General features: G+C 45.0%; 2 protein-coding genes across 2 annotated transcripts in view; one reads left to right on the top strand and one right to left on the bottom strand.

Moving 5' to 3' along the window:
• LOC106561425 (early endosome antigen 1) overlaps positions 1-13,357 on the top strand; it is a 47,929-nt gene extending 34,572 nt beyond the window's left edge. Inside the window, exons 17-29 of the mRNA XM_014125388.3 lie at positions 2,256-2,411; positions 2,628-2,767; positions 3,022-3,352; positions 3,667-3,768; positions 3,988-4,182; positions 4,258-4,440; positions 4,878-5,063; positions 5,391-5,522; positions 5,736-5,921; positions 6,241-6,479; positions 7,110-7,230; positions 7,704-7,802; positions 8,074-13,357. Of these exons, the coding sequence (XP_013980863.1) occupies positions 2,256-2,411; positions 2,628-2,767; positions 3,022-3,352; positions 3,667-3,768; positions 3,988-4,182; positions 4,258-4,440; positions 4,878-5,063; positions 5,391-5,522; positions 5,736-5,921; positions 6,241-6,479; positions 7,110-7,230; positions 7,704-7,802; positions 8,074-8,196 (2,193 nt within the window). The 3' untranslated portion in view covers positions 8,197-13,357. The remainder of the gene's footprint in view (positions 1-2,255; positions 2,412-2,627; positions 2,768-3,021; positions 3,353-3,666; positions 3,769-3,987; positions 4,183-4,257; positions 4,441-4,877; positions 5,064-5,390; positions 5,523-5,735; positions 5,922-6,240; positions 6,480-7,109; positions 7,231-7,703; positions 7,803-8,073) is intronic.
• Positions 13,277-14,502, bottom strand: part of LOC106561426 (pleckstrin homology domain-containing family G member 7) — a 40,443-nt gene continuing 39,217 nt past the window's right edge. The window contains exon 17 of the mRNA XM_014125391.3: positions 13,277-14,234. Within this exon, the coding sequence (XP_013980866.1) occupies positions 14,121-14,234 (114 nt within the window). The 3' untranslated portion in view covers positions 13,277-14,120. The remainder of the gene's footprint in view (positions 14,235-14,502) is intronic.

The raw sequence follows: 14,502 nt of genomic DNA, 5'->3' as shown, positions 1-14,502 counted from the left end.
ACAGCCTTTTCTAAACATTTTGAGAGGAATGAGAAATTCGATATAGGCCGATAGTTTTTTACATTTTCTGGGTCAAGGTTTGGCTTTTTCAAGAGAGGCTTTATTACTGCCACTTAGAGTTTGGTACACATCCGGTGGATAGAGAGCCGTTTATTATGTTCAACATAGGAAGGCCAAGCACAGGAAGCAGCTCTTTTCAGTAGTTTAGTTGGAATAGGGTCCAGTATGCAGCTTGAAGGTTTAGGGGCCATGATTATTTTCATCATTGTGTCAAGAGATATAGTACTAAAACACTTGAGTGTCTCCCTTGATCCTAGGTCCTGGCAGAGTTGTGCAGAATCAGGACAACTGAGGTTTGGAGAAATACGCAGATTTAAAGAGGAGTCCGTAATTTGCTTTCTAATGATCATGATCTTTTCGTCAAAGAAGTTCATGAATTTATCACTGCTGAAGTGAAAGCCATCCTCTCTTGGGGAATGCTGCTTTTTAGTTTACTTTGCGACAGTATCAAAAATACATTTTGGATTCTTATTTTCCGCAATTAAGTTGGAAAAAAAGGATGATCGAGCAGCAGTGTGGGCTCTTCGATACTACACGGTACTGTCTTTCCAAGCTAGTCGGAAGACTTCCAGTTTGGTGTAGCGCCATTTCCGTTTAATTTCTCTGGAAGCTTGCTTCAGAGCTCGGGTATTTTCTGTATACCAAAGAGCTAGTTTCTTACGACAAATGTTTTTATGGGTGCGACTGCATCTAGGGTATTACGCAAGGTTAAATTGAGTTCCTCAGTTAGGTGGTTAACTGATTTTTGTCCTCTGACGTCCTTGGGTAGGTGGAGGGAGTCTGGAAGGGCATCTAGGAATCTTTGGGTTGTCTGAGAAATTTATAGCATGGATTTTGATGATCCTTGGTTGGGGTCTGAGCCGATCGTCCAGGATTATGAGGAAAAACTTTGAGATCCACAACATTTATTCCACGGGACAAAATTAGGTCCAGAGTATGACTGTGGCAGTGAGTAGGTCCTTAGACATGTTGGACAAAACCCACTGAGTCGATGATGGCTCCGAAAGCCTTTTGGAGTGGGTCTGTGGACTTTTCCATGTGAATATTAAAGTCCCCAGAAATGTGAATAATATCTGCTATGACTACAAGGTCCGATTTAGGAATTCAGGGAACTCTGTGAGGAACGCTGTGTATGGCCCAGGAGGCCTGTAAACAGTAGCTATAAAAAGTGATTGAGTAGGATGCATAGATTTCATGACTAGAAGCTGAAATGATGAAAATTGAAATTTGCTATTGTAAATGTTAGCAACACCTCTGCCTTTGCGGGGGCTCAGGGGATATGGTCACTAGAGTAACCAGGAAGAGAGGCCTTGTTTAACACAGCAAATTAATCAGGCTTAAGCTATGTTTCAGTCAGGCCAATTACATGAAGATAATGATCAATGATTCGTTCATTGACTATAACTGCCTTGGAAGTGAGGGATCTAACATTAAGTAGCCCTATTTTGAGATGTGAGGTATCACAATCTCTTTCAATAATGACAGGAATGGAGGAGGTCTTTATTCCAGTGATATTGCAAGGCGAACACCGCCATGTTTAGTTTTGCCCAACCTAGATCGAGGCACAGACACGGTCTCAATGGGGATAGCTGAGCTGACTACACTGACTGTGCTAGTGGCAGACTCCACTAAGCTGGCAGGCTGGCTATCTCATTGTGGAGCTAGGGGAGTTAGAGCCCTGTCTATGTTCGTAGATAAGATGAGAGCACCCCTCCAGCTAGGATGGAGTCTGTCACTCCTCAGCAGGCCAGGCTTGGTCCTGTTTGTGGGTGAGCCCCAGAATTTGTAGATAATTGGCCCTCTTTCTATCTTTTGGGAGGGGCAGAAAACAGTTTTCAACCAGCGATTGAGTTGTGAGACTCTGCTGTAGAGCTCATCACTCCCCCTAACTGGGAGGGCGCCAGAGACAATTACTCGATGCCGACACATCTTTCTAGCTGATTTACACGCTGAAGCTATGTTGCACTTGGTGACCTCTGACTGTTTCATCCTAACATCGTTGGTGCCAACATGGATAACAATATCCCTCCCTCGAAGTAATCACTGATTAGACATGACAGTACAGGGGAAAGTCATGAGACGAGCCCTTGTTCCACATGTCCGATCATATCTAGTCAATGATTACTTCAAGGAAGGTTGGAAGGATGCACTTTTAGAGAATTCCTAGTAATGCCTCATCTCTCCTGTCCTTATAGGAGCTGAATAAGAGCCAGGCGTGTGTAGAGGAGCAGGGCCGGAGGCTGCAGGAGAGACATGAGCAGTGTGGCCAGCTGGAGGCCAGTTTGAAGGAGGTCAAAGACAAACTACTGACCTCAGAACAGTGCATAGAGCAGCTGGAGGGACGGGCCAAGGTCAGTTACATGCACGCACTTACACGCACACACGTGGAGTTCCTGGGGGAAGCACTGTGTATTAATTACCTTTACACATTTCATACATTTTTGCGTGCAGATTTTTGTTTCTTACGATATGAACAGGGTTTAGCTCATACACAGATCTTGGTATCAGGGTTGCAGTAGAGACTGAGAGTCACTGTGATGTCTCTGAAATGTCCGTGTGTGTGACAGAAAGCGGAGGCGGAGGGGGTGGAGCTGAGGGCAGCCAGGGAGCAGGCTCAGCAGGAAGTGCAGAAGCTCCAGAAGCAGGGGTCAGAGGTCAAGGGAAAGCTGAAGGAGCTGGGTCGCCTATTAGAGACTGAGAAGGCCGGGTAAGAACTAAGTACAGCTTTCTGATGCTGTCAGTCAGGTTACCATTCTGACGGACACAATGACAAGGTCAAAGTTCAACATACCATCTCTCGTCAACAAGGAAAATGACCATTGCAGCAACAGTCTATAGACAGTTTACCTGAATATAAATTAAATATGGTTCTGGCTACTGACAATAAACCACGCTTATTTCCTTTTTTTGGTCATTGATCCACATCTAGTACTCTTTGTGACTGGTCTCTGCTTCTCTCAGGGCTGCTGTGTTACAGGAGGAGCTGAAGAGAAAGACGGACTCCCTGAGCGACACGCGGCAGCAGCTGGAGCGCTGTGAGCAGGAGAAGACCTCCCTCCAGGCCAGCCTGGACAAGCTAGCCCAGGAGGGGCAGGTGCGGCAGGCAGAGCTGGACAGAAAAGCCCAGGGCTTGGCTGGAGACCTCCAGAAGGCCATGCAGGAGAAGGAGGCCCAGTGGAAAGAGCTGGCAGCGGCCAACGATGGCCTGGCTAAAACCTTCAAGGCCCTGAAGGAGAGCCAGAGCCAATTGGACAAGGAGAGGAAGAGCAGCAAGATAGTTTTGGAGGAGAAGGTGGGCTTAGTGTGGTGTAGTGTGGTTGACCTCCATGTGGGAGGTACAGACTGCGGTAGATCCTTGGGCCCGTATTCATAAAGGGTCTCAGAGTGGGAATGCTCATCTAGGATCAGTTTTGCCTTTTAGATCACAATGAATACGATTGCATGGACAGGGGGGGACCGGATCATAGATCAGCACTCCTACTCTGAGACCCTTTATGAATAGGGGCCCTGTTTTTCTCGAATTGGTGTTGGTGTCAGTTTTATCACCAAAAGTATCTTAGTCTAGACTAGGTCAAATCCAACAGTACATATGTGAAAATGTTTCAGGAGAAGTCCCATGAGATGGCCAGACAGGAGCTGCTGAAGGCCACAGAGGCCACCACCAAGGAGATGGCAGAGGTCAAAGGGCAGCTGGAGAAGATCAGAGAGGTAAGCAGCCCATGACATGAATACAGGGTCCTATTTGTTAGGAACTAAATGAAGAAAAGAAAAACTGAATGAATCAAGGAGGGTCTACCTGAATTTGTTCAATATGAAACACAGTAAATATTTTGCTGTGGTTTGCCCTACTGAACACGACCCAGATACCTTACAAGGCCTGATTGTCCGTGCTCTCACAAAAGGTTTCATTTTGTGTCTGACTGGCAGGCAGAGAAAGGGTTGAAGATGCAGCTGACTGTATTAACAGAGCAGCACACCAAGACCCAGGATGCCCTGAAAGAGAAGGAGAAGGGGGTGCAGCAGCTGCAGACACAGCTGAAGACAGCCCAGGGGTCCTTCAACCAGGAAAATAAGAAACTGGAGAGCCAAGTGAGCGAGCTGCAAGGAGCACATGCCAGGAAGGTAAGAAGACACACACACACACACACACATAATTCCATGCATCTCCATGTTTTGGACTAAATGTGTGTATTCCAGGCTGAGGAGGAGGGTCGTCTGAATGAGCAGGTGTCAGGCCTGGGCCAGGAGCTGAGTTCTGAGAGGACCAGAACAACTGAGCTGCAGAAGGCTCTAGAGCAGAGTCAGGAGGGACTGGCCAAGATGCAGTCTGACTATTACGGCAAGGAGTCGGAGGTGTCATCTCTCAGACAGGACCTCGCGGTGAGTGGGAGAACATGCAGGCATAGAAATGGAATTACTAGAATGGGCATCCTCATCCAGTTATATTTCTATGGATGCAGGACAGGGTCAATGGAAGTTGGACAAAAATAATCATTGTGTGAGGAGAGAAATTTTGTGTGAGTGAAGAATATATATGAGAAGACCAAGGTAGTTCAATGGAGATACCAGAGTCAGACCGCATGGAAATATTGATCATCAACATCAGACACTATTGTCTGCCTAACCAACTACCAGGACACCATAGGTGTAGGATCATGCAAATCATAGTCTTTTAAACGTTTTACATAATGCTAATCTAATTTGAAAGTATGGAATGCACACACACCTCTCAAGTATGGGACCTGAGCCTGTTTGCTGTGTGTTTGTATGAACCGTGTGCTGTATGTGACCCATGCCTGTGTGTATACTCTGTCCAGGCGTCTGAGGAGAGGCTGACCCTGTCCCAGGAGGAGTTGGCTGCTAACCGGACCCAGCTGACTGGTCTGGAGGGGCAGGTCCAGGAAGTGGAAGCTGCCCGGGCCTCCCTGAAGCAGGAGCTTGCCAAACGGGACCAGAGGCTGGGCCAGCAGGAGACAGCTCTCAAAGAGCTGCAGAAACATCAGGTCAGACCCAGGATAGTGTTCAAACCGCATCGGAGTTCCCAGTCCAGATAATCGTGTTCATTATGATCTAAAAGGCTAAACTACTCCTTGCTTAAGAGCCAGGAGCGAAGACTCCGACTGTATGTCTGAGTGGGGGGTGTCCCGATTTGGATTTGTGTAATCAATCTCTTGTTATAGTTGTTGTAAATCTTGTTCCAACCCATAGTCAGAGTGTCATGATATTTGGGGACTTTGATCCATCTCAGACCTGGTCTCCTTCCCTAATGGGACTTAGGATGTGAGTTGTATGGTTGCTCTCCTCATGCTGTAACCCCCTCCCCCACACAGGGTGTGACCCAGGAGGAGCTGCAGAAGGAGAGGCGCAGAGCAAAGGAGCTGAGCCAGACTAAGGCTGCCCTGGAGAAGGACACAATCAGACTGGGTTCTGAGCTGAAGGCACTCGGGGAGAGAAGTGAAAAGGTGAGACCCTCCTTATCCAGAGATTTACGAGGGGTCCATTGAGTGGAAGGTGGTGGGGTTGATTCGGAATTGAACCAACTGAATCCCATATCAACCCCTATCTCCTAGGTACTACTGTAGATCTGAGATGATTGGATAGGTGTCAGCGAAATTTTGACAATTCCATCATATTGCTTATGCCTATCCCCCTCACCCCTTCTCTTCTCCCCCCAGGAGTTGAGGGAGCTTGGAGAGGCCAAGCAGTTGTTGATCCAGCAGAAGCTGGAGGTGCAGGGCCGTGTGGAGGAGGTGCAGGCAGCCCTGGAGCAGGAGAAGACCCGGCACCAGGCCACCAGGGACAGTGTTACCCAGAGAGAGGAGAAGTCTCGAGTGGAGACCCAGGAGGTCCAGGCCCAGCTGGTACGCTTAGTTGTTTACCTACCTACTAACGTTCCAGAAGGCATCAACACTTATTAAAGGAGCTACATGTGATGTTTGACATTGAAGTGCTATTTGCTGGTGGAATCCCTCCAGTGTTTTTAAATGCTGTGTTTTGTAGACACCATGCAGGCTCTTTTTGTCATTTGCTGTGTTTCAGTAATGTGTGGTGGTGTCTTTTAGGTATCATCACTCAGATGTTTTGTGGATCTCCTGTAGGTGTGGCTTTTCTCCTCTAAACTTCTAAATACCCTGTCATCTCTTTCTCCCTTCCTACTCCCCATCCCCCACCCCTCCCCAGGCGTCAGAACGTAAAGCCCGGGAGGAGCAGGCGAAGCGGGGAGAGGAGGCAGAGGCGCGGCTGGGCCTGCAGGTGACGGCGCTCAACGAGAACGTGGCCACGCTGAAGAGGGAGTGGCAGGGCAGCCAGCGGCGTTGCGGCGAACTGGAGAAGCAGACTGATGAACTGCGGGGCGAGATCGCTGTGCTCGAGGCCACCGTGCAGAACAACCAGGACGAGAGGCGTGCGCTTCTGGAGAGGTGAGGGTGTGAAGTTGTCTTCAGAATTGCTACCGCTAATGTCGTGCTTTTACCAGAAACTATAATGTAGCTAGGAATCACCTAGATCTCCCCTCGTTGATCTCTTTCAAATCAAAATGTATTTGTCACATGTTTCGTAAACAACATGTGTAGACTAACAGTGAAATGCTTACTTACTTCCCAAACAGCGTGCAAAAGAGCACATTGGCTGATAGTCTATCCAGCAAGGTGTCAGAGAGAACTGATTTCCAGTAGTTTTGTTAGCTTAAAATGACACAACAGCTAGGTTCCAGTTTAACAACGTTTACTTCACCGTATTTCCACGATACATGGTTGCCATTGCACTCAGGCCAGGTCCATCCACAGTGAGACAACCGCGCAGGCGTACTAATAACAGAGGGTTAGTGTCATAGTAACAGAAATATACGGATACTTAAAACATATACTTAATAGTTTGGCCTGTAATGCAGCAGATGTTGCATTGGAGGTGCTTTAGTGCTTTTAGAGTTGTTTTCTCTCTTTCTTTCGCTATACTGTTTCTCTTTCTCTCACGCTATCCTTTTTGTCTCTCTCCTCTTATGGTAGCTTTTAGCCTTTCACCATTGTGACTGTGTAATGGTTGTGTTTCAGGTGTGTGAAGGGTGAGGGGGAGATGGAGAAACTGCAGTCCAAAGTTGTGGAGATGCGTAGAAAACTGGATGATACAACCGCTGCCATGCAGGAGCTGGGCAGAGAAAACCAGTCACTACAGGTAACAATGCAGGATACATAACGCCATGTTAGACACATGTATTATGACTTCAGTTGCATCGTTCTATGTGACCTGTAGCTGAACTAGACAATACAGTACACATACACCAGTCTACATGTATTTTATTAGGATCCCCATTAGCTGTTGCCAAGGCAGCAGCTACTCTTCCTGGGGTCCAAATGTATTAGACCCAACAGAATCCACAGCCGTAGAGCCACTATAGTCTGACGACCCATTATTACATAATTTACTAATCTCATTTAATTGTCGAGCCGTGGCCATGTCAAAATATCCCGCACAGCTCTGCAGGTTAGAACGCTTTAGGACTTGTTTAATGGGTACTTCAAGTCAATAGGGCTGTGTGTGTTAGTGTGTACATGCCTGTTTGTATAGGTGCAGATGTGCAGTGGAGCTGGTTTTCCAGTGTGAATGTATATGGTTTAACCCCTCTCTCTCCCTGTCCCCATCTGTAGATAAAGCAGTCACAGTCTCTTACCAGGAAGTGGGCGGAGGACCACGAGGTACAGAACTGCATGGCCTGTGGGAAGGGCTTCTCTCTCGCCATCAGGAAAGTGAGTTGTGTTATATGTCGGTCTGTTCATCTGGGTTGTGTACATGCTCAGAAAATCTTTTCAAATGTTTTGCAATCGAAAATGTGTGTTATTTTACAAGTTCAGGTAGTCCCAGTCCATCTTCTATTTGGTTCCTAATGAACATGACCATGGTAAAGAAGGAGGTGCCGCAAAGGAGTTGTAAAAAGTGTTATATCATCAGGACAGTCAGGCTGTCCTGCCCATCCTCCTAACTGACTCTCTCTCTACTCTCTCCCATACCCTCCCACAGCACCACTGCAGACACTGTGGCAACATCTTCTGTGCAGAGTGCTCTGCCAAGAACGCTCTCACACCCTCCTCCAAGAAGCCTGTGCGGGTCTGCGAGACGTGCTTCGAAGATCTCCAGGGTTGACAGCTCTCTCTCTCGGTCTCCTGGCCCCTCCAGTGACGGCATGTCTCATCGTTTCCTACGTGACCACTCTTACAAACTGACTCAGAAATCAACACCTGTCTCTCTGACTTCATGGACCATTGGGACCAATCAGACCTACTGTGCTTTGGAGAGAATGTACCTGGTAATTGGATGGGAGTGCAGAAGAAGGGGCCACAGTCACTGAATGGGCCACAGTCGTTCTAAGGGCCAGTGGTCTTAGTAAGGGGGTTAGCTGGGGTCTCGGTGTCACACAAGATGGGAATATGATGGAAGAAGCACAGCAGACATGCCAGAGCTATGGGACTGAATGGGATGGGCCAAATCTGTATAGTGCCTTTGCCACTTATGAGGCCGGCTGGTTGGTCAGAGAGTGGTAACGGAGAGCTCAACAGCACTATCCATCTTTACTCTACATGTCTAGCTTGGACGGCGGCCATCTTGGTTTGGCATCGTTAGCATCTTTTAACGTTTAGGAAGACAAGGTGGTTGACTGAAAGTATACGTTGGGTCTAGAAGGGTTGTGAAGGCAGGTGGAAGAAAGTGGTTAAATACCGACCGGGTTAAGTTGTTTTAACAAAAGGATATAGAGTTACGTTAAAGGGTTGAAAGCAGTGGTTCTGTTTGTTTTGGGATAAGTATTTTGTTAATGACCAAAGAATGTCCATCTGGAGTAGTCCAAATGTCCTGAGAAGGTAGGATATTAGGCAAAATGGAAAGCTTGGATTTTTCTTTACCTTAATCTTTTCTCAATTACTTTTTAAATCTAGCTGAAAGCTTTGAGTTTTTTACTTTTAAGGTCCTACATTTTTATCATAAATTCAGACATGCTTGAACATGGCTGGCATTTATAATGTACATCAGATTTTTTTTTTTGCAATGCTGCTCATTTTTCTACTAAATGGAATGAAGACTTTGTTTTAAACCATCGTTGATCTCTTGCAAACAACAAATGTAAGCAACTACTTGTGGTAGTGATTTTTGTCATTGATTGCAGACGTGATGTGATCCACGTGGTTGAGTGTGGTGTTTTCTGTCGCCTGTATCCCATTCAACATCATGACTACTTACTGCAGGAGCTGTGTGTGCTCTGCTTTGAAGCAATAACTGTCTGTGTGGATCTTGTGTGTGGTGTTTTAGGAATGATGTGGTGTGTGTGTAGGGTGGCAGTGTTGTCTGTCTGTACAGCACCTCTACAGTGGTTTTCAACCTTTGGTCCGTGGACCACCAGGGTAATGTGTTATTTCATTTTTATTATATATTTCTTTCTATAATAATAATAATAATAATAATATTTGGGAGTATTAAAGGGGGGGTGAACTTCCTGATTTAGCCTCAATTTCAGTTCTCCTCATAAGGAAATGCAATTGAGAATAAGATTTGTGTCTTGGAGGCGTGCTTTGATGTGTGTGTGTGTGTGTGTGTGTGTGTGTGTTCGAATGTGGGAAGCCTTTGTACTTTCACTATGCCTAAACAATACACAGTTATAGTCACTCACCCTTCTAGATGACTTGAAACAGTCTAACCAGGTCTTATGGCCTAGACTAGCTAGCAAGCTAGCCAACTTCTTCGCCAATTAGCTTCAGTCGGCCAGTGTGCGACCGTGGAAAAGTTGGTTTGACTTTGGATAGCCCATCTGTGGGGCTAGTTAGGGACCGTCAATAAATTACACAATGTAAATGGGACAATATTTTCATGTTGTACATGTTTTAGTTGTCTCATTAAAAGCTTACAATATTTTTATATATGTATTTCTACAATTTTCAGTTGGAGGTTTTCAATTAATTGAAATTTGGAGATATTTTCTTTTTTTTTATATATTGTCCCATGTACATTGTGTAATTTACTGATTCGCAAATAGCTGACCTCGAGCTTTTGCCGGTGATTTGGTGGTCCCCAAAACGGAGAAGGTTGGAAAACACTGCTCTATAGTATGCATGGTGGCTGTTAAAACCTTTGCTCTACGACACTTGAACGTGTCAATGTTGTTACGCTAACTGCGAACTCTTTACCACCAGTCAAGTAGAATTGATAACACTGTAAAAATGTAATCCTCGTTGAAGTATTTTTGTTTTCTTGCTGACAAGCTCTTAATACTGATTGAACTGCTCCTGCATTGTCTGGTCAATCCACAGTAAATTATTGTATTAAGAGTTTGTGAGTGACTTGTTTGTATAGAGTGGTTAGCTGTCTGGGTTCTGGTTTGCTGTCTGGCTAGCTATCTGCCTGCGGCTAGCTGTCTTTTGGCAGACTGAACATCCTTTACTCTCTCTATAACAGTCCTTCCTCTACTCTGGGTTCCAGAGAATATATATGCCATTTAGCAGACGCTTTTCCAAAGCAACATAATCATTCGTGCACATATTTTACATATATTTTGGTAGTCCTGGGAATGGAACCCACTACACTGGCGTTACAAGCCACATGCTCTACCAACTGAGCTACAAAGGACCACCCAGAAGGTCATTCTCAAACACATGGCTTTGTACCAGGTCACTTTGATCAAGTAGTCTCCTGTTAGTATCCATCTCTGCATTACATTGGTTTTGTTTCGTCTACCTCAGATTGGCACAGGCATATAAATAGTTATATGGTTAACCTGAAAGATCATGGAAGTATTCTTTCTCTGCTGGCCTGTCCATACAGATCAAGTTCCCCAGCTTGCGATGGGTGTCGTTAAGTGTTGTCACTAAGGCCAAGATGTTGGCGGTTTAGGTTTCACCGCTTTTATCATACTCTGGGTTAAGAGGCCACACATCAGATAGTGTCTCAGAGTCCCAACCTCTCTCTCTCAGTGCCATGGAGGTGTCACTCCCTGAGGAAGCCACAAGTATTGCCCCACTAACTATCGCCCCATTCCACCCCTACAGTTGAGCGATGGTCACCAACCCTGGTTCTGGAGAGAGCTACAAGGTGTGCAGGCTTTTGTTCCAGCCCAGCACTAGCACCTGTTCATATCAATTGCTCATAAAGACATGAATTAGTTGAAACGGTTGTTTCAGTGCTCGGCTGAAACAAATGCCCCCCGTAGGGTTTACCATCTTACTGTATGACATCATCACACTAATACCTGGCTGTTGGATTATCTTTGTAAAATGGTCATTTTCTTATGGAAGAAAATGAAAAAGAGAAAAAGTATGTTAAATAACACTTGTAATGTAAAAGAAAAATCCATAATTGTCTTACTGAATTCATTTTAGTGAATGGTACTACTACACTAATTAATCTGTGTCTTGTTTCACGTGGATGTCGGTCGTCGTCATGCATGATGTATCGATTGGCTTTATAGTTCACATTTTTCTTTCTCCACTTTGGAGGATATCATGGTCCTGTTTGTATACTTTAGGAATGTCTTTACTCATTTCCTTCAGGTAAGCACAGATCTGTAAGTGGATGGTTAGGTGAAAACAAGGTTATGACCCTTTCACTTCCACCTATCCAACCAATTGAGATCTGTGACTACTTCAAGGAAGGTAGGAAGGATGCATTTCTGGAGTATTGTAACAGGGCCCATATGTAGTGGTTGTGCCTTAAGTCAACGTCTTGTTTGTCAGGCTCTCTGTCACAGTGACAGTCGGGAACTCTGTGTTCTCTTAGAACACTGCCACCACAGACTGTCTGTCACGGACTACAGAGGTCGGAAGTTTACATACACCTTAGCCAAATACATTTAAACTGAGTTTTTTTCACAATTCCTGACATTTAATCCTAGTAAAAATTCCCTGTCTTAGGTCAGTTAGGATCACCACTTTATTTTAAGAATGTGAAATGTCAAAATAATAGTAGAGAATGATTTATTTCAGCGTTTATTTCTTTCATCGCATTCTCAGTGGGTCAGAAGTTTACATACACTCAATTAGTATTTGGTAGCATTGCCTTTAAATTGTTTAACTTGGGTCAAATGTTTCAGGTACCCTTCCACAAGCTTCCCACAATAAGTTGGTTGAATTTTGGCCCATTCCTCCTGGACAGAGCTGGTGTAACTGAGTCAGGTTTGTAGGCCTCCTTGCGCGCACACGCTTTTTCAATTCTGCCCACAAATTTTCTACAGGTTTGAGGTCAGGGCTTTGTGATGGCCACTCCAATACCTTGACTTTGTTGTCCTTAAGCCATTTTGCCACAACTTTGGAAGTATGCTTGGGGTCATTGTCCATTTGGAAGACCCATTTGCGACCAAGCTTTAACTTCCTGACTGTCTTCAATATATCCACATAATTTTCCATCCTCATGATGCCATCTATTTTGTGAAGTGCACCAGTCCCTCCTGCAGCAAAGCACCCCCACAACATGATGCTGCCACCCCCGTGCTTCAAGGTTGAGATGGTGTTCTTCGGCTTGCAAGCCTCCCCCTTGCGCACGAATGATTAAGTTGCTTTGGAAAAGCGTCTGCTAAATGGCATATATATTCTCTGGAACCCAGAGTACGTTCATCTCTAGGAGACAGAACTCGTCTCCTACCTGAGAGGTATGACGGCTGCATGGTCCCATGGTGTTTATACAGATGAACGTGGTACCTTCAGGCGTTTGGAAATTGCTCCCAAGGATGAACCAGACTTGTGGATTTGAAAAATGTATTTTCCTGAGATCTTGGCTGACTCCTTTTGATTTTCCCATAATGTCAAGCAAAGAGGCACTGAGTTTGAAGGAAGGCCTTGAAATATATCCACAGGTATACCTCCAATTGACTCAAATTATGTCAATTAGCCTATCAGAAGCTTCTAAAGCCATTACACCATTTTCTGGAGTTTTCCACGCTGTTTAAAGGCACAGTCAACTTAGGTGTATGTAAACTTCTGACCCAGTGGAATTGTGATGCAGTGAATTATAAGTGAAATCTGTCTGTAAACAATTATTGGAAAAATGACTTGTGTCATGCACAAAGTAGATGTCCTAACCGACTTGCCAAAACTATAGATTGTTAACAAGGAATATGTGGAGCGGTTGAAAAATGAGTTTTACTGACTCCAACCTAAGTGTATGTAAACTTCCGACTTCAACTGTACCTGACCTGGAAGGAGGAGCGTGTGTGTGTGTGTGATGAAGGAAAGAAAGAATCATGACATTTTATGTCCAAGATGTACCATTTATTGTAAACATTTTCCATCATGATTAAGAGTAAATAAAACTAGTTGTTTCTATTTTCCTTGGTGGTCAGTGTCTATTTATACCAGTGTGTTAAACCAGAGTATGTATCATGTTTTGATACCCACTGGGATGATGATGATGATGATAATGACACACATCAGTTGTACTCTTATTGTGATGTTATGACTGTATATGTTGTACTGTTCGCCACAGACACATTTCCACAGTTTAAGTGAATGTGTACATGTGTTCTGAGCACACATCAGCAACACAGAACAGTCATCTTCTCATTTTCAAAATTGTATTGTAATCTATTATGGTACCGCAATACACTTTCAAAGCAAACAGTAATTTTACAAAAGTTCTCTTGCTAGTATTTTACAGGGGTTGGGAGGGACCACAGTGCTTGATACAGTTATAGTAATCCTTGTTTTAGCCAGAGTCTAGTGCCGTGTTCACCAACCCTGGTACTGGAGAGATCCATCATGTGTAGAGGTGTTTGTTCCAGCACCAACTAATACACCTGATTCAACTAATCAAGGGTCTCAACAACTAGCCAGTAGCGAGTTTAAAAGCTCAATCAAGTGTATTTGTGCTGGTCTGTACTAATAGCTTTCACACTACTGAGCCAAGTTGTACTGGGCTGGCCTGGTCACGCATCCACCATCCACCTAGTTTCTGGAACTGTGCTGGAAAGGACATAATTAAAATAAAATATCAGAACCACCTATGGTTCAGCACATATAGTGGGGGTCAGGCACAAGCAGCTGTCCAGAAGTGGTGTTTGTGGTCCTCTGTTCTAGTAGTGAAAGTCAGACTGCTCAAATCTGGGAGGACTCTAGCCACAGTGAGGAGCTCTTCACCCGGGGAGGCTGCTGGGAATCCAGTCTCAGCAGCGTCGCCACAGCACCCTCGATCTCTGACATCCACACCCTCTGAAAACACACACATTTGTATTGTTGGTTTTTAATCAGGGGCGCAAATTTGGTTTTAGAAGTGGGGGGACAACTTGTTTTTTTAGCTGATAAACACTCCAAACAGCCTACCTGACCGCTCGGAGGAGTCTGCATGGTCCTAAAGCACACTGTCGCATCGTTTTGTATCGCATTCCAATGATAAAACGGTGGGCCAAAAATGCAATTTCAGAATGTGGTGGTGGTGGGGGAGGGGACATGTCCCCAGTGAAGGTTGCTTCCCTGGTTT

Source organism: Salmo salar, chromosome 10 (assembly GCF_965601325.2).
Source record: "Salmo salar chromosome 10, fSalSal1, whole genome shotgun sequence".
In the NCBI taxonomy this organism is placed as follows: Eukaryota; Metazoa; Chordata; class Actinopteri; order Salmoniformes; family Salmonidae; genus Salmo; species Salmo salar.
The sequence above is the reverse complement of the archived record's forward strand: the minus strand, read 5'-3'. Positions and strand labels throughout refer to the sequence as shown.